The 20,200-nt window shown below is 41.8% G+C and overlaps 1 protein-coding gene across 19 annotated transcripts in view; it reads left to right on the forward strand.

Moving 5' to 3' along the window:
• Positions 1 to 20,200, forward strand: part of OFD1 (OFD1 centriole and centriolar satellite protein) — a 60,523-nt gene that overhangs the window by 34,532 nt on the left and 5,791 nt on the right. For 10 of the 19 annotated variants that reach the window (XM_086386738.1, XM_086386726.1, XM_086386731.1 and 7 more), the window contains 6 exons: positions 866 to 1,055; positions 3,744 to 3,874; positions 4,405 to 4,516; positions 13,384 to 13,986; positions 14,453 to 14,570; positions 15,990 to 16,090. In XM_086386738.1, the coding sequence (XP_086242864.1) occupies positions 866 to 1,055; positions 3,744 to 3,874; positions 4,405 to 4,516; positions 13,384 to 13,986; positions 14,453 to 14,570; positions 15,990 to 16,090 (1,255 nt within the window). Of the gene's footprint in view, positions 1 to 40; positions 140 to 865; positions 1,056 to 3,743; positions 3,875 to 4,404; positions 4,517 to 13,383; positions 13,987 to 14,452; positions 14,571 to 15,989; positions 16,091 to 20,200 lie in introns of all 19 variants that reach the window. The other 9 variants (XM_086386733.1, XM_086386721.1, XM_086386724.1 and 6 more) reach the window with 1 other exon arrangement.

Raw genomic sequence — 20,200 nt, forward strand, 5'->3', positions numbered from 1 at the left:
TTTAATTCAGTAGTTGTTCATTTCAGTCTTTGTCTCCTAGAGAAGCATAGAAAGAGCATGTCCTTTGGAGCCCAGAGTCGTCCTTGAATCCCTCACTGTGTGCCTGTGGGCAAGATCTGTGACCTCAGATCCCTTATCTGTAAGCTCTGGAATATTGCCCACATCCCATGGTTTGTTGAGGGATTTCAGCTGGTTTCTTTGCCTTTCCATAGCAGGTGGCTGGCATGTACTAGTATCTACTCAGCTTCTTTCCCCTTCCCCTCACCACCAGGTAAAAGCTCCTATCACTACATCGGGATCTCACAGATTAAAGCAAAACGAGAGGCATTTTTCACATGATACTGTTACTTTTTTTCTGTTCGTTTCTGTGCTTGCTATCCAAAGCCCAGAACTGGACCTTCAGATACTTAAAATATATTCTGTATATAAGATTTGTTTTTGCAACTGTGATGAATTACTTGAGAACTTTATAGGCTCCTGTCTTCAAATGAGATATATCAGACTGAGGGAAGGAGAGCACCTCCCAGCACCTTAGTAGTATCTATCTCACCTTTTCATATTAAAAAACAGACACATTATTAAATCTGTGATGGCTTTTGGGTCCTTAGTTGCATATGGAAAGTTGGGTGAGAATCTGAAGGACTTGCTATGTAGGACAGGGTTCTGCATAAATTGAGTTGTATGAACTTGCCCCAGCTCCAAGACCAAAGTTGTTGTAGTTAGAGTCGTCTTGTTACAGAGCAGCAGACCAGCGAGCTGACCATAATTAAATTATGCCACAAAGCTGAGAGCAGACTGTCAGCATTTACCTACTCAGTCCTGTAAAGTCTCTGTTCAAATACGAGTTTTCCTTTTCCAATTCCAGCTTGAATTGGAGTCTGTCAGAGCTCAATGTTTGGCGTTAACAAAGCAAAACCACATGCTAAGCGAGAAGGTTAAAGAGATGAGTGACTATTCTCTACTGAAAGAAGGAAAACTGGAGCTTCAGGCACAAAATAAACTACTTAAACAACAAGTGGAAGACATGAAAAGTGAAAACATGCATCTCCTAAACCGTAAGTCTTTTTTAAAAAATGATTTGTAATTCATGTTAGGTTCATAATAGGAAATTGCTTTTTTTTTTCTTTTTGGCTACACCATGAGAATGTGGGATCTTAGTTCCCCAACCGGGGATCAAACCTGTGCCCCCTGCAGTGAAAGTGCAGAGCCCTAACTACTGGACCACCAGGGAAGTCCCAGGAAACTGCTCTAGGGGAGGCTTCAGTTGGGAAGCTTTTATAAAACTAAAATTCCAGATTGAAATTCCTTCTTTTTTGCTTGCTATTCCATAATTCATAGTGTCTGTAAGAATAAACATTTTTAAATTTAATTTTTATTTTAGATTAGAGTATAGTTGATTTACAGTGTTGTGTTTCAGGTGTAGAGAAAGGGATTCTGTTATACATATACAAATATCCATTCTTTCTCAGCTTCTTTTCCCATGTAGGTCACTACAGGTTATTGAGTCAAGTTCCCTGTGCTGTACAGTAGGTCCTTATTATCTATTTCATATATGGTACTGTGTGTCTGTTAACCCAAAACTCCTAATTTTATCCTTCTCCCTGCCTTTCCCCTATGCTAACCATAAACTTGTTTTTGAAGTCTGTGTAGTCTGTTGTGTTTTGTAAATAAGTTCATTTGTATGACTTTTTAGATTCCACGTATAAGTGATATTGTAAGATATTTGTCTTTTTCTGTGACTTGGCCTCACTTAGTATGGTATTCTCTAGTTGCATACTTATTGCTGCAAATGGCATTATTTCTTTTTTGTGGCTGAGCAGTATTCCATTGTGTATATATACCGTATCTTCTTTATCCATTCATTTGTCCATGGACATTTGGTTGCTTCTATGTCTTGGCTATTGTAAATAGCACTGCAGTGAACAATGGGGTATGTGTATCTTTCCAAATTATGGTTTTCTCCAGATATGTGCCTAGCAGTGGGATTGCTAGATCACATGGTAGTTCTGTTTTTATTTTTTTGAGAAACCTCCAGACTGTTCTCCATAGTGGTTGTACCAGTTTACATTTCCACCATCAGTGAAGGAGGATTCCCCTTTCTCCATGCCCTTTCCAGCATTTATTGTATATAGACTTTTTGATGAGGGACATTCTGATTGGTGTGAGGTTGTATCTTATTGTAGTTTTGATTTGCATTTCTCTAATAATTAGTCATGTTGAGCATCTTTTCATGTGCTTTTTAACCATCTGTATGTCTTTTTTGGAGAAATGTCTATTTAAATCTTTTGCCCACTTTTTGATTGGGTTATTTGAACTGCATGACCTATTTGTATATTTTGGAAATTAATCCTTTGTTGGTTACTTCATTTGTAAATGTTTTCTCCCATTCTGTTGGGTGGTCTTTTTGTTTTTTGGTTTTTTTTTTTATGGTTTCCCTTGCTGTGCAAAAGCTTTGAAGTTTTATTAGGTCCCATTTGCTTATTTTTATTTTCATTACTCTAGGAGGTGGATCCAAAAAGATATTGCTACAACTTATATCAGTGTTCTGCCTGTGTTTTCCTCTAAGTGTTTTATACTATCTGAGCTTACCCAGTGGCTCAGTGGTAAAGAATTGCCCGTAATGCAGGAGACCTGGGTTTGATCCCTGGGTCGAGAAGATCCACTGGAGGAGGGCATGGAAATCCACTCCAGTACTCTTGCCTGGAGAATCCCTTGGACAGAGGAGCCTGGCAGGTTATAGTCCATGGGGTTGCAAAGAGTTGGACACGACTGAGCATATATGCATGGGCTTACATTTAGGCCCTTTAATCCATTTGGGGTTTATTTTTGTATATTGTGTTAGAGAATGTTCTAATTTCATTCTTTTGCATGTAGCTGTCCAGTTTTCCCAGCACCACTTGAAGAGACTGTCTTTTCAACATTGTATATTCTTGCCTTCTTTGTCATAGATTAATTGACCATAGGTGCGTGGGTTTATTTCTGGGCTTTCTGTTCTGTCCCATTGATCTATATTTCTGATTTTGTGCCAGTACCATATTGTCTTGATTACTGTAGCTTTGTAGTATAGTTTAAAGTCAGGGACCGTGATTCCTCCAGCTTCATTCTTCTTTCTCAAGATTGCTTTGGCTGTTCGAGGTCTTTTGTGTCTCTATACAAATAGTGAAATTGCTTGTTCTAATTCTGTGAAAAATGCCATTGGTAATTTGATAGGGTTTGCACTGTATCTGTAGATTGCCTTGGGTTGTTGTTCAGTCGCTCAGTCATGTCTAACTGTTTGTGACCCCATGGACTGCAGCATGCCAGGCTCCTCTGTCCTTCACCATCACCCAGAGCTTGCTCAAACTCATGTCCATCGAGCTGGTGATGCTATCCAACCATCTCATTCTCTGTCATCACCTTCTCCTCCTGCCTTCAATCTTCCCCAGCATTGGGGTGTTTTCTAATGAGTCGACTCTTCGCATCAGGTGGCAAAGTACTGGAGCTTCAGCTTCAGCATCAGTTTTTCCAATGAATAGTCAGGATTGAGAAGGACTCAAGAATAGTAAAATTTGCATTTATGTGCATTAAATTGTTTTCAAATTCCTGTGGCAGAATTGCTCGTTGTCCATTTGATGGAGCTGTTAGAAAATTGTGTGCATGCCCTAAAAGGAAGAACAATTTGAAACTTCTCTAGCTGCTTTTAAAAGTAAAGCTCAATGAGAAAACTTCAGGTTGATAACAATCACTATCTGTTACTTTCCTAGGCATAGCTCAGCCGTCTCCCGAACTGCTGATTTTTCAGAAAGAATTAAAGAAAGCAGAAAATGCTATTGCATTTGAGCATAAGGAGTTCGAAACCCACAAGCAAGCTCTACAAAAACAGCTTCAAAGCGAGGTGAGTATTGCTCCTTGTGCAGCCAGGGGTCGGGCCAGTCTGCTGCATAGATATGTGAACTTGGCACACACCACACTGGTGTAAATGGGGTTTACTTCAACATCAGAGCTCCCCCAAGGCGCTAAAGTATGTGCTTTCTCATCTGAGAGAACTCTCCAGTGATCATGTGACTTTATATTCATAATTGTCACAAAATCCAGAGGCAAGCAAACTCACTTAGATGCACAATTTTTCAAGTCCTGGTGGTGCCCACAGTGGCAGTGTCTTGATTCTCACCCTGTGACTTGGAAATACTACTGCCATCTCTCTTGTGTCTGCCCTGGAGTAGCTGCTCTAACTTGCATGTGACAAGAGGTGGAAACTTGTTTTATCTTTCGTCATCTTGTAGGGACCCTGTGCGTTAAGGGTGTAACGCTGCTCAGAATTGGCAAAAGGGCAAAAGAGAATAAGCCTAATGAGAGAATAGCTCCCTTTGAAGTGAGCTGTGATTTCTTTTATGTTCATTTCTTTTCTTCTCTAATTCTCTGCAGATTGAGCGCTCTGCCCAGCTGAAGGCCCAGGTATTAGAATATGATGCTTCTGTCAAGAGGTTAACTACACAGGTTTCAATTTTAAAATTGCAACTAAAACAAACTCAGACAGGTTAGAGACATTTTTAACCTTTATGTGTGTGTGTGTGTGTGTGTGTGTGTGTGTGTGTAAAACTTCTGACATTTGTGAAAATGTAATTGTTACTCATTGAATTCTTAGTAATTCTCATAGTAGGGGAAAGCTTCCCAGGTGGCTCAGTGGTAAAGAACCCTCCTGCCAATGCAGAAGACGTGGGAAATATGTGTTTGATCCTTGGGTGGGGAAGATCCCCTGGAGAAGGGAATGGCAACCCAATCCAGTATCCTTGCCTGGAGAATCCCATGGACAGAGGGCCCTGGCGGCCTATAGTCCATGGGGCCACAGAGTTGGACACAGCTGAGCACACACAGCACCTCGTAGGGAAAAGTCATAGAGAAATGTGCCATCTCAGAAGTCACGCTCCCTGTCCATTTCAGGGATACCAACCAGGTATCCAACCAAACAAGTCAGCCAGCGTGACTTGTTTTCACAGGTGCCCCATGCTTGGGGGAACCTCATACCACAGATAGGTGTGATAGTGACACAGAAGCCCCCAAATTCATCCTGGACCTAGGCTTTCCTTTTTTATTTGCTGTCTGGTGGCTCAGACAGCAAAGAATCCGCCTGCAGTGCAGGAGACCTGGGTTTGATCCCTGGGTTAGGAAAATCCCCTGGAGAAGGGAATGGCAACCCACTCCAGTGTTCTTGCCTGGGAAATCCCATGGACGGAGGAGCCTGGCAGGCTACAGTCCATGGGGTTGCAAAGAGTCAGACATGACTGAGCGACTGACACTCACACATCCTGATAATAAGATCAATCAACTCTTGAGTGGTTTTATATATTCCCTGACAGAGGTTTATGTGAGTGGGAGAGGCAGCGTGGCCTGGCTGAAAGAGCACTGCTGCTGAAATCAGAAAACTGGTTTTGTACCCCAGTTTTGCAGTTAAGTTGTTTGGTTTTGGGTACATTTCTTTTAACTTCCTTGGGCCTCGAGTCCCCTCTTTGTAATGAGGATAATACCTTCTGTGCAGTGGAGGATGAAGGGGATATGTGGTTGGCTCCAGTGCAGTGCCTGGGGCACATAAAACACTTGGGGAAATGGCCACTGCTGTCATTTTATTACTGTGTCTTCCTGTGGATGCATGACATCTGCCCCTCCTTCTTACCAAGTGCCAATTTTTACGCTTTCTTGAGCTGCTTTCAAGCCCAGCAGAAGTTCATGAGACTTTGTGATTCTGAGCCATCCTCAGTTCCTATTTGCACTTCTTCCCCCTCGGGCCCTCGGCCCCTTCTCCCCACCCTACTTTTATTTCCGTCTCTTCACTCATCTCTACTCTTTCCTGTTGCTCATTTTCTCGCCACAACTCTGCATTTGCCAAACTTCACACTGCTGAAACTATCCTGAGCTCAGATCATTAGAAATAGTTCAGTGAGGATGGAAGCTTCACGAGCACGGGCCTGCCAAGCATCTGTCCCTGGCACCATCAAGGTGGCCTTGCAGGAGAGGAGCGGTCACGTGGTGGCTTTGCATTAGGCCAGCCCAGTGACTTGGTGCTTTGCAATTGGGTGATTCAGCTATAGTCTCCTGTCCATGACGTGGGAGCAGTGAGAGTTTTGGGCCCACGGTGGCGCCCTGACCACATGCCCTTCCCCTCTCTGAGATTCAGGCTGTACGCAGTAGATTTTGCTGCAGCCCTGGGAGTTTGGAGGTGGCATCCTGTAATGAGACACATTCATTATTTTGAAGTCAAGTGTGTGAATGTTCCTGCTGATTAAATAAAGATTATAAATGGGCTTAAATCAGATCAGGTCAGGTTTTTCAACCACATGAGTTCAAGTCTGGTTAGGCTTTGTCCCCGAATACATTGTGAATGCCTTTTCAGTTCTCAGAGCTTTATGGATTTCAAGGTCGTGCATAATGGATTGTGAAGTAATAGTATGCATTACAAAAGAAGGCATATGAAGCAATAGTTGGTACATATAAGCTCTCAAACGTTAATAATTAGTGTTTTGACTGTGGTTTTACAGACTTTTTTTTAAGTATAGTTGATTTACCCTATTGTGTTGATTTCTGCTGTGAAAGTGAAAGTGTTAGTCACTCAGTTGTGTTCGACTCTTGTGCGACCCCAAGGACTGTAGCTCACCAGGCTCCTCCATCCATGGGATTCTCCAGGTAAGAGTACTGGAGTAGGTTGCCATTCCCTTCTCCAGGGGAGCTTCCCCACCCAGGGATCGAACCCAGGTCACCTGCATTGCAGGCAGATTCTTTACCCTCTGAGCTACCAGGCATAACTTTGGTTTTACAAACTACTTTTTTTTTATTGAAGTATAGTTGATTTACTCTATTGTGTTGATTCAGCTGTACAGCAAAATGATTCACTTGCGCGCGTGCACGCGCACACACACACACACACACACACATATATAAATTGCTTTTGGTACTGTTTTCCATTACAGTTTATCACAGGATACTGAATATAGTTCTCTGTGCTCTACGGTAGAACTTTGTTGTTTACCCCTTCCATACATAGTAGCTTATATCCGCTAACCCCAGCCTCCCACTCCATCCCTCCCCCAACGCCCTCCCCCTTGGCAGCCATAAGTCTGTTCTCAATGTCTAAGAGTCTGTTTCTGTTTCATAGATGTGCTCATTTGTGTCATATGTTAGATTCCACATAGAAGCGATACCACATGGTATTTGTTTTTCTCTTTCTGACTCACTGCACCTAGTATGGTATTCTCTAGTTGCATCCCTGTTGCTGCAAATGGCATTATTTTGTTCTTTTTTATGACTGGGTAATATTCCTCTGTGTGTGTGTGTGTGTGTGTGTACACACCACATCTTTATCCACTCATCTGTTGATGAAGGTTTAGGTTGTTTCCATGTCTCGGCTATTGTGAATAGTGCTGCTGTCAACATACAGGTGCATATGTCTTTTTGGATTAGAGTTTTGTCTGTATATACGCCCAGGAGTGGAATCACTAGATCATATGGTAATTTATTTTTACTTTTCTGAGGAACCTCCATACTCTTTCCCATTTTTCAATTGAGTTGTTTGTTTGTTTTGCCATTGAGTGTATGTATTTTGGAAATTAAGCCCTCGTTAGTAGCATTGTTAGCAATATTTTGTCCCATTGTATAGGTTGTCTTTTTGTTTTGTTTATGGTTTCTTTTGCTGTGCAAAGGCTTGTACATTTGATTAGGTCTCATTTGTTTATTTTTGTTTTTATTTCTATTGCCTTGGGAGACTGACCTAAGAAAAAATTGCTGTGATTTATGTCAGAGAATATTTTCCTATGATCTCTTCTAGGAATTTTATAGTATCATGTTTTATGTTTAAGTCTTTAAGCTATTTGGAGTTTATTTTTGTGTATGGTGAGAGGGTGTGTTCTGATTTTGTTGATTTACATGCAGCTCTTCAGCTTTCCCAGCACCACTTGTTGAACAGACTGTGTTTTTCCCATTGTATATTATTGCCTCCTTTGTTGAAGATTAATTGACTGTAGATGTGTGGGTTTATTTATGGGCTCTCTATTCTATTCCATTAATGCATATGTCTGTTTTTGTGTCAGTACGATGATGTTTTAATTACAGTAGCTTTGTAGTATTGTCTGAAGTCTGGAAGGGTTATGCCTTCTGGCTTGTTTTTTTTTTTTTTTTTTCCCCTCAGGATTACTTTGGCAATTCTGGGTCTTTTATGGTTCCATATAAATTTTAGGATTGATTATTCTAGTTCTTTGAAGAAATATAATGGGTAATTTGATAGAGATCACATTAAATCTATAGATTTCTTTGGGTAGTATTGCCATTTTAACAGTATTGTTCCAGTCCAAGAGCATGGGATATCTTTCCATTTCTTTGAATCCTCTTTAATTTCCTTTATTAATATTTGATGGGCTTCCCTAGTAACTCAGCTGGTAAAGATTCCACCTGTAGTGCAGGAGACACCAGTTCAATTCCTGGGTCTGGAAGATCCACTGGAGAAGGGATAGGCTACCCACTCCTGTATCTTGGGTGTTTCTGGTGGCTCAGCTGGTAAAGAATCCTATTTTATAGTTCTCAATGTATAAATCTTTCACCTCGGTCAAGTTTATTTTTCATTTTTTTGGAGGGGGAAGTAATTTTAAAAGGTACTGTTTTTTTACATTCCCTTTCTAATATTTCATTGTTAGTGTAAAGAAATGCAACTGGTTTCTGAAGGTTAATCTTGTATCCTGCTACTTTGCTGAATTCATTTATTAGAAATAGTAGTTTTTGTGTACAGTCCTTAGGATTTTCTGTATGTGTAGTTTCATGTCATCTGCATATAGTGGCAATTTTACCTCTTCCCTTCCAATTTGGATACCTATTATTTTTCTTGTCTAATTGTTGTGGCTAGAGCTTTCAGTACTGTATTGAATAGAAGAGGTTAGAGTGGGCATCCTTGTCTTGTTCTAAATTTTACTAGAAAGGCTTTTGGCTTTTCACCATTGAGTATGACGTTGGCTGTGGGTTTTTCATAAATGGTTTATTGTGTTCAGACATGTTCCCTCTATACCCACCTTAGTAAGAGTTTTGTCTTGACTGGATGTTGAGTTTTCTCAAATGGTTTTTCTGTATCTATTGAGATGATCGTGTGGTTTTTGTCTTTTGTTTATGTGGTGTTTCACATTGATTTGTGTACGTTGAACCATTCTTGTGAGCTTGGGATGAATTTCATGTGGGTTGTGTATATGATCTTTTGTATGTATTGTTGGATTCAATTTGCTAATAGTTTGCTGAGGAATTTTTCATCTATATTCATCAAAGATACTGATCTGTAATTTTCTTTTTTGGTGGTGTCTTTGGTTTTGGTATCAGAGTGACAGTGGTTTCATAGAAGATCTTTGTGAGTGTTCCTACCTCCTCAAGTTTTTGTAAGAGTTTAAGAAGGATCTGTATAAGTTCTTCTTTGTATATTTGGAAGAATTCACCTGTGAAGACATCTGGTCTTGTACTTTGTCTGTATGGATTTTTTTGTTTGTTTGTTTTAATTACAGATTCTCTTTCACTTCTAGTGATCAGTCTGTTCAAATTATTTCTTCTTGATTCAGTTTTGGTGAGCTCTATATTTCTACAGAGTTGTCCATTTCTTCTAAGTTGTCAAATTTATTGGCATATAATTGTTCTTAGTATTCCCTTAGTTTTTTTTTTTTTTGTATTTCTGTGGTATTGGCTGTTGTATCTCTTTTTTAATTTCTTATTTTGTTTATTTGGGTTCTTTCTCTTTTCTTGGTGAGCCTGGCCAGAGGTTTATCAGTTTTATTTACTCTTTCAAAGACCCAGCTCTTGGTTTTATTGACTTTTTCCATTTTTTAATTGCTACTTTATTTTCTATCTTTATTCCTTCTTTCTGCTGACTTTAGGTTTTGTTTGTTCTTTTTCTGATTCTTTTAGGTGGTATGTTACATTGTTTATTTGAGATTTTTCTTGTTTTTTTTTTTTTTTTTTGAGGAAGGCCTGTATTACTGTGAACTTCTAAGAACTGCTTTTGCTATGTCCCTTAGATTTTGTATGGTTCTGTTTTCACTGTCATTTGTTTTAAGGTATTTTTAAATTTCCACTTTGGTTTCCTCGTTGATCCATTGGTTTTCCAGTAGCATATTGTTTAGTCTTTCCCCATTTCTTTTTCTGTGGTTAATTTCTAGTTTCATGCGTTTATAGTCAGAAAAGATGTGTGATAATTTCTGTACCATTAGATATGTTGAGGCTTGTTTGTGCTCCAGCATGTGGTCAGTTGTAGAGACTGTTCCATGCACAGTTGAAAGGAATGTGTATTGGTTTTTTGTTCTTGGATATAATGCCATGAAAATACCAATTAGGTCTAACTGCTCTGTTGTACCATTTAGGATCTCTGTTGTTTTATTATTATTTTGCATAGAAGATCTGTCCATTGATGGGAGTGGGGTGTTAAAGTCTCCTACCATTATCATATTCTTGTGAATTTATCTCTTTATATCTGTTTGTGTTTGTTTTATGTGTTTGGGTGCTTCTATGTTAGGCACATATATTTTAGGTTAACACATGTAAAATCTTCTTCTTGTATTGATCCTTTTATCATTATAAAGTGTCCTTCATTATCTTTTTTTATGACCTTTGTGTTAAAGTCTATTTTGTCTGATTAAAGTATTGTGATCCCTGCTTTCTTTTCATTTCTCTTTGGTTAAAATATCTTTTTATATCTCCTTACTTTCAGTCTGTGTCCTTTGCCCTAAGCTCTTGTTTTTTTTAATCCCGTCAATCACTGGGTCTTTTGATTGGTGCATTCAGTCCATTTACATTTAAAGTGATTACTGTTAGATATACATTTATTGCCATTTTAAGGCTTGTTTTCCCATTGATTTTATATTTGTCCATTTCTTTTTGTTTTCCTTTGTGTGGTTTGATGATTTTCTTTTGTGTTATACTTATGTTTTCTTCTTTTTGGTTTTTGTGAATCTGTTGTATGTTTTTGATTTGTAGTTACCCTGTTTTTCAAGTATGTTAACTCCATCCTTTATCTACTTGCCTTAGACTGGTAGCCATATAGGCTCTAAAATATTCTAGGAAGTGGGGGAAAAAAATCTATGTTTTCTTACTCTCTTTCTCTTGCTGTCTTTAGAATCCTCTCTTTAACTTTTGCCATTTTTTAACTAGAATATGCCTTGGTGTAGGTCTCTTTGAGTTTACCTTATGTGGAACCCTGTCTGCTTCCTGCACCAGATATCTGTTTACATCTTCAGGTTTGGGAAGTTTTCAGCCGTGATTTCTTCAAATACATTTTTGATCTTTTCTCTTTCTTCCTCTTCTGGAATCCCTATTATGTATAGCTTGGCGTGCTTTTTATTGTCCCATAGGTCTCTAGATCAATTGGTAAAGAATCTGCCTGCAGTGCAGGAGACCCCAGTTCGATTCCTGGGTTGGGAAGATCCACTGGAGAAGGGATAGGCTACCCACTCCAGCATTCTTGGGCTTCCCTTGTGGCTCAGCTGGTAAAGAATCTGCCCACAATGTGGGAGACTTGGGTTTGATCTCTGGGTTGGGAAGATCCACTGGAGAAGATAAAGGCTCCCCTCTCCAGTATTCTGGCCCGGAGAATTCCATGAACTGTATAGTCCATGGGGTCACCAAGAGTTGGACATGACTGACTACTTTCAGGTCTTTTGTTTAGGTTTCTTTTTTTTTTTTTTTTTTTCATTTGGCTTTCTCTCTGCTGTCCTGAATGGGTGATTTACATTATTCTGTCTTCTGGGTCACTTATTCATTCTTTGGTGTTACTGGTTTTGTTTTGTTTTGGCCATGCCACATGACTTGCAGGATCTTAGTACCCTGACCAGGGATTGAACCCACACCCTCAGCAGTGAAAGTGTGGAGTCCTAACCACCGTACCACCAGGGAATTGCTTGTTTTTCTACATAATTCATTGCCTTTAGTTCAGTTTTCATCTCAGCAATGAGTTTTGTAATTCTCTTGCTTCCTCTTTATCGTTTCTAGTCCCTTTTTTACAGTACTCTGCATTTTTACTGACACTTTTTCTTACTCCCTTTAATATTTTCATTATCTTTTTTGAAATCAGTGTCTGTTAAACTGAAGAGGTCTGTTTCATTGTTTGTTCTTTCAAGGGAATTATCTTGGTCTTTTAACTGGGAGTGGTTCCTTTGCTTCATTTTACTTAATTTTCTCTCTCAAACTTACAGAAGAGAAATATATCTGTTGTGGTCTTGGGGGACTATTTATATGCGGAAGCATCACTGTGTAGCTTCTGTGGGTTTAGTGTTTGTTTGGCATGAGGGCTGTTTTTTGATATGGATGCCTGTGACCTCTTTGCTCAGCGTGTGCTGGCCATGGTCATTATCCCCTTATAATCAGGGTGTGCAGGTACAGTGGCTGGTGCCCAGTCCTGAGGTTCTCAGCATTGGTGGAGGATCTCACACACTCCCAGAGCATGCGATGGGATCATTGACGGCTTGAGACCACTGCTGGAGCCCAGAAGGGCGGCAGTGGTGGCCATTCAAGACTGCTTCTGTAGCCTGAGGTGTGGGGAGTAAGTCACAGCAGAGGCTCAGAACCGATCCTGAAGCCTGTGGCATGCAGGTGGTGGTTGCTGCAGCTCGTGACCCCTCTTGAAGCTCCTGTAAGCCGTGTCATGCCACCTGAAAGTGTGAACAGCGGAAGAGGCTGCAGTAGTGCGTCCCACCACTCCCCTCACACACCCCAACCATCAGTAACACCTGGCCTCTAAGGTGGCCCAAGCTTCTTCCATGTATACCCTCAGGAGCGACTGCTCCAGACTCCAGCCCCTTCAGGCTGTTTCCATACAGCCCACCCTAGCCCTCTCCCTGGGTCTGATTTCTGAAGCGTGAGCTTCAGCACCCAGCTCCTGCCTGCATGGGAGGACACATGTCTCGGGCTGGGGAGTATAGGGCAGTGGTGCTGACCTTTTGTGCAGGTCTCTCCGTCCCAGCTGCTGCACTCCAGAGGCTGCGTTCTTCTCCAGAGGCTCTGGAGCTCACCTCCATCTTGGCTGATCTCATGGGGTGCAGGAACCTTGCCTCTTTTATAGCACCCTCCTGAGGATACAGATCCTGTCCCAACTTCTTCCTTGCTTTTTTTTCCCTTTTGTCCTTCCTGGTTCCATGGAGATTTTCTTGCCCTTTCAGAGGTCTGAGATCTTCTGCCAGTGTTCAGTAGATATTCTGTGCAAATCACTCTACATGTAGATGTATTGTTGATGTATTGTGGGCAGAGATGAGCTTCACATCTTACTACTCCACCATCTTGATCACACGCCACAGACTGTTTAATGTGCTAGTTGATTTTTCAACAAAAAATTGCTGAAACGTTTCAGTTTGGTTCTCCACCTCTTCCCTTCCTGTCTCACACTCTGTTTGTGACCTGCAGCACTAGAGAACGAAGTGTACCACAACCCGAGCCACTCTCTGCTGAATCGCTCCATCAGCGGGTTAATGAGCACCAGGGTGGGACCTCGTGATGGCGACATCAGTGGGGATTTCTTGAAAAATCCTCTGAGACAAGAGGAGGCGACAGCAGGCCCAGTTACACCGCGGATCCCCAGATACCCAAATGCCAGCGCAGAGGGAAGTTCCCCTGATTCTGACCTCGAGTTTGTAGCCAGTACTAAGGTGAGGGTGAGAGAGCTGGAGCAAGAAGCAGAGTGCCTGGAAAAAGCTTTCCAGAACTACCATCAAAGGGTCAGTCAGTGCCCTACCAAGAGCCGCTTGGCAGCCAGGAGCCCACCCTTGCTGTGTCTGCCGGGGACTCTCAAGAACATCACTGCAGCTGTTCCCGAGAGGTGTGTTTTTATGGATGCCAGAGTCACCTCTCAGCAGCCTCCAGTAAGCACGCGTGGAGGGGATGACAGCGAGGTGTCCGAGGTGCCCAGCAGCATGGCCTCAAGGTCACACAAGAGCACAGCCTCCAGGCGACTCTCCTCCACGCCACTCCCCAAACCGAGAAGCCTCGATAGTGAAACATACCTGGAAGGTGAGCTATGGACACAGGCCTGTGGATGCTCTGGTTGGGGGTCAGTTGCTCCTCATCCCCCATCTCCTCTGGGTAACAGTGCAGCTGGAGGCTGATAAACTGGGAGTCATGGGAGCCTCTGAACTGTGGGCTCCTAGGGAACCCTGACTCCCCCACCCCAGGTTACAGGTGGTGTGCAGGCCGTAGGATGGAGGGTCAAGTGCCAGCATTTTGCTTGGCACGTGGAGGTTTTTAGAGTGACTGTGGCTTTTCTTTGGCTGCTGGTTAGTTTCATGTGTTCTCCTGTTATCACTGAAGTTTCATTTTCACGCCTGAATTGTTAGTTTTGTGGATAATTTTCACATACCCCACTGCTTGCAAAGATGATCGAATGCATTTTCAAAGTGGTAGAAGTCTCTAGAAGCTGCACTGCCATCTTCTCCATGCAGTTTGTAACGTGCTTTTCCTGGTTGCTCCTGCCCCGTAGGTCTGGGCCGGTCCACTGTCACCACCACCTGTCCTGACAGAAAGCCACAGCCTTCGCCTGCAGAGTCCAGGCACATTTCGGTGCACTCGCTCTCCAGCCCTCTGGAGCAGAAAACCAGGTAAGTACCTCGTTCTCTGCCTGGCCTCTGCTGAGGCTGGTTAGCTTCCTGTGGTCTCAGCCAGGACTGGCTCCATTTTTTTAGGTGATGTTAAAGACCACGTGGCAGGATAGAATTTGCAGTCAGATTATAAGATGCATGATCTCTGAGAATCATTTGAATTATTGCCTGGAGGAAAAAAAGATTCTACTTGTTTGCTAAACTTGATGTATAGTGTATGCGTAGAAGTCGCTCAGTCATGTCTGACTCTTTGTGACCCCATGGATTATACAGTCCACGGAATTCTCCAGGCCAGAATACTGGAGAGGGTAGCCTTTCCCTTCTCCAGGGGATCTTCCCAACCCAGGGATCAAACCCAGGTCTCCCACATTGCAGGCAGATTTCTTTACCAGCTGAGCCACAAGGGAAGCCCAAGAACGCTGGAGTGGGTAGCCTATCCCTTCTCCAGTGGATCTTCCTGACCCAGGAATCAAACCGGGGTCTCCTGCATTGCAGGCAGATTCTTTACCAAGTGAGCTACCAGGGAAGACCTATAGTATATGTACTTGGGTATTAATAAGCATCTTCATAGTTCTGTGAATAGACTTGGTTTATAAAGATAAAACACATAAAAAATTTGCAAATGCAAACCAATTCACTGTAAACGTTAAATAGTTTTATACATCATTAAAAAGTCACTTACAAATATTTAGGCATTTAAATGTAAACAAATAAGGTTCCACAGTGTCAATCACTGAAACAAATTCAAAAGTGGTAGTTAGTCCTAGGATACCTGGGCTGAAGCAGCATGGGGTGGGTGTGTCGAGAAGCTTGGGGGCGGGGGTGGGCAGCAGGCTGAGATTCAAGTCAAGGGTAGGCCTTCTACCTGTGCCTAGTCCCCACGGTAGGAGATTCTGACTCCTCTCTCGGCTCAGGCCTGGGCGTCTGTGTGTTGATGCTCATCTACTGTACAAAGGTGAGAACTACCACAGGTGCTTGTCTGGTCCTAAAGTAGGTAATGTTTTCTCGTATCAGTCTTTCTGTGTTAAAGCCAAGAAGAGAGGCAGGACACATCTTCAGCTGGCTCATGCTAATGGTGTAAAGAACTTTTTGAAAAAATTTTCAAGTTCTTTAAATAAAAATTCCTCCTTGGAACAGCTTTGAGAGTGCCAGGATATTCTTTCTTAACAATGGTAGTACCCAACTCATGGCATGAGGCAGTGTGGAAGAGTGACTGAGTTAATGCGTATTAATGGTTTGGAATGATGTCTGGTGCATGGAGAGCACCCAGTGCAGAGTAGCTCCTATTCACTATGTGTCCATGAAAAATTAATTTTCTGAACTATTTTCTCAAATCCCAAAAGGCTTTTCATCACCCTCTGCTCTTATGTCTTATATTATTAAAGTTTCACATTCTTGAATTTTATTCTTCCCATCCAGTCTTTATCAAAGACATACAGAACTTCAAGACAAAAGTGAATTTTCAAATCCGGACAAGCTAGTTTTTAAGGATAACGAGGGATTTGAACCATCTTTTGAATGTAAGTTTAAATATTAATACTTGCTTTTATATGTAGAACTTGTTTCAAAATGTAAAATGTTTTGGCAAAACATACTGATTGTTACAAAATGCAAAACAGTTACAAAGTAACACATTTTTATTTTCTGATAAAATCAGTGATACAGATATAGTGCCATGTTTTTGTATCATGAAGATTTTTAGGTTCTCAGTTCCATTTTTAAAAAATTTCAGGGTAACTAAATTGCAAAGTTAGGGAGAGACTGAGGGCAGGAAGAGAAGTGTGCAACAGAGGATGAGATGGTTGGATGGACATGAGTTGAGCACACTCCAGGAGTTAGTGAAGGACAGGGAAGCCTGGTGTGCTGCAGTCCATGGGGTCACAGAGTCGGACATGACTTAGGGATTGAACAACAACAATTGCAAATCAGAGCTAAGCCTGTCAGTTCAGTCGCTCAGTTGTGTGCAACTCTTTGTGACCCCATGGACTGCAGCATGCCAGGCTTCCCTGTCCATCACCAAGTTCTGGAGCTTGCTCAAACTTTTGTCCATCAAGTCATTGATGCCATCCAACCATCTCATCCTCTGTTGTCCCCTTCTCCTCCTGCCTTCAATCTTTCCCAGCATCAGGGTCTTTTCAAATGAGTCATTTTTTGCATCAGGTGGCCAAAGTATTGGAGCTTCAGCTTCAGCATCAGTTCATCCAATGAATATTGGGATTGATTTCCTTTAGGATTGACTGGTTTGATCTCCTTGCAGTCCAAGGGACTCTCAAGAGTCTTCTCCAACACCACAGTTCAAAAGCATCAATTCTTCAGCACTCAGCTTTCTTTATAGTCCAACTCTCATATGTATAAGTGACTACTGGAAAAACCATAGCTTTGACTAGATGGTCCTTTGTTGGCAAAGTAATGTCTCTGCTTTTTAATATGCAGTCTAGATTGTTCATAACTTTTCTTCCAAGGATGAAGCGTCTTTTAATTTCATGGCTACAGTCACCATCTGCAGTGATTTTGCTGCTACTGCTGCTAAGTCACTTCAGTCATGTCTGACTCTGTGCGACCCCATAGACGGCAGCCCACCAGGCTCCCCCGTCCCTGGGATTCTCCAGGCAAGAACACTGGAGTGGGTTGCCACTTCCTTCTCCAATGCAGGAAAGTGAAAAGTGAAAGTGAAGTCTCTCAGTCGTTAAAGTCTGTCACTGTTTCCATAGTTTCCCCATGATTTTGCCGTGAAGTGATGGGACCAGAAGCCATGATCTTAGTTTTTTGAATCTTGAGTTTTAGCCGGCTTTTTCACTCTCCTCTTTCACTTTCATCAAGCGGCTCTTTAGTTCCTCTTTGCTTTCTGCCATAAGGGTGGTGTCATCTGCATATCTGATCAGATCAGATCAGTTGCTCAATCGTGTCCGACTCTTTGCGACCCCATGAATCGCAGCACGCCAGGCCTCCCTGTCTATCACCAACTCCCGGAGTTCACTGAGACTCACGTCCATTGAGTCAGTGATGCCATCCAGCCATCTCATCCTCTGTCGTCCCCTTCTCCTCCTGCCCCCAATCCCTCCCAGCATCAGGGTCTTTTCCAATGAGTCAACTCTTCGCATGAGGTGGCCAAAGGACTGGAGTTTCAGCTTTAGCATCAGTCCTTCCAAAGAAATCCCAGGGCTGATCTCCTTCAGAATGCACTGGTTGGATCTCCTTGCAGTCCAAGGGACTCTCAAGAGTCTTCTCCAACACCACAGTTCAAAAGCATCAATTCTTCGGCGCTCAGCCTTCTTCACAGTCCAACTCTCACATCCATACATGACCACAGGAAAAACCATAGCCTTGACTAGACGAACCTTTGTTGGCAAAGTAATGTCTCTGCTTTTGAACATGCTATCTAGGTTGGTCATAACTTTTCTTCCAAGGAGTAAGCGTCTTTTAATTTCATGGCTGCAGTCACCATCTGTAGTGATTTTGGAGCCCAGAGAAATAAAGTCTGACACTGTTTCCACTGTTTCCCCATCTATTTCCCATGAAGTGGTGGGCCCGGATGCCATGATCTTTGTTTTCTGAATGTTGAGCTTTAAGCCAACTTTTTCACTCTCCACTTTCACTTTCATCAATAGGCTTTTGAGTTCCTCTTCACTTTCTGCCATAAGGGTGGTGTCATCTGCATATCTGAGGTGATTGATATTTCTCCCAGGAATCTTGATTCCAGCTTGTGTTTCATCCAACATGGCATTTTGCATGATGTACTCTTCATATAAGTTAAATAAGCAGGGTGATGATATACAGCTTTGATATACTCTTTTCCCAATTTGGAACTGGTCCATTGTTCCATGACCAGTTCTAACTGTTGCTTCTTGACCTGCATACAGATTTCTCAGGAGGCGGGTAAGGTGGTCTGATATTCCCATCTCTTTCAGAATTTCCCACAGTTTGTTGTGATCCACACAGTCAAAGGCTTTGGCATAGTCAATAAAGGAGAAGTATATGTTTTTCTGGAATTCCCTTGCTTTTTCACTGATCCAGTGGATGTTGGCAATTTGATCTCTGGTTCCTCTGCCTTTTCTAAATCCAGCTTAAACATCTGGAAGCTCAGAGTTCACATACTGTTGAAACCTGGCTTGGAGAATTTTGAGCATTACTTTGCTAGCGTGTGAAATGAGTGCAGTTGTGCAGTAGTTTGAGCATTCTTTGGCATTGCCTTTCTTTGGTATTGCAGTGAAAACTGACCTTTTCCAGTCTTGTGGCCACTGCTGAGTTTTCCAAATTTGCTTGCATATTGAGTGTAGCACTTTAACAGCATTATCTTTTAGGATTTGAAATAGCTCAACTGGAATACCATCATCTCCACTAGCTTTGTTCAAAGTGATGCTTCTAAGGCCCACTTGACTTTGCATTCCAGGATGTCTGACTCTAGGTGAGTGATCATACCATCGTGGTTATCTGGGTCATGAAGATCATTTTTGTATAGTTCTTCTGTGTATTCTTGCCACCTTTTCTTAATATCTTCTGCTGCTGTTAGGTCCATACCATTTCTGTCCTTTATTGTTCCCATCTTTGCATTAAATTTTCCCATAGTATCTCTAATTTTCTTGAAGAGATCTCTAGTCTTTCCCATTCTATTGTTTTCTTCTATTTCTTTGCATTGATCACTGAGGAAGGCTTTCTTCTCTCTCCTTGCTCTTCTTTGGAACTCTGCATTCAAATGGATATATCTTTCCTTTTCTCCTTTGCCTTTAGCTTCTCTTCTTTTCTCAGCTATTTGTAAGGCTTCCTCAGACAACCATTTTGCATTTCTTTTTCTTGGGGATAGTCTTGATCATGGCCTCCTGTACAATATCACGAACCTCCATCCATAGTTCTTCAGGCACTCTGTCTATCAGATATAAGCCCTTGAATCTATATGTCATTTCCACTGTATAATTGTAAGGGATTTGATTTAGGTCATACCTGAATGGTCTAGTGGTTTTCCCTACTTTCTTCAATTTAAGTCTGAATTTGGCAATAAGGAGTTCGTGATCTGAGCTATAGTCAGCTCCCAGTCTTGTTTTTGCTGACTGTATAAAGCTTCTCCATCTTTGGCAGCAAAGAATATAATCAGTCTGATCTCAGTATTGACCATCTGGTGATGTCCATGTGTAGAGTCTTCTCTTGTGTTGTTTGAAGAGGGTATTGCTATGACCAGTGCGTTCTCTTGGCAAATCTCTATTAGCCTTTGCCCTGCTTCATTTTGTACTCCAAGGCCAAATTTACCTGTTATTCCAGGTATCTCTTAACTTCCTACTTTTGCATTCCAGTCCCCTATAATGAAAAGGACATCTTTTTTGGGTGTTCTAGAAGGTCTTGTATGTCTTCATAGAACCGTTTGACTTCAGCTTCTTCAGCATTACTGGTCGGGGCATAGACTTGGATTACCTTGATATTGGATGGTTTGCCTTGGAAACGAACAGATATCATTCTGTCGTTTTTGAGATTGCACCCAAGTACAGCATTTCAGACTCTTGTCGACTATGATGGCTACTCCATTTCTTCTAAGGGATTCTTGCCCACAGTAGTAAATATAATGGTCCTCTGAGTTAAATTTGCCCATTCCACTCCATTTTAGTTCACTGATTCCTAAAATGTCAGTGTTCACCCTTGCC

The sequence above is a fragment of the Bos grunniens genome, chromosome X (genome assembly GCF_055505025.1).
Source record: "Bos grunniens cultivar Pamir isolate PY7600 chromosome X, Bosgru_T2T1.0, whole genome shotgun sequence".
Lineage (NCBI taxonomy): Eukaryota > Metazoa > Chordata > Mammalia > Artiodactyla > Bovidae > Bos > Bos grunniens.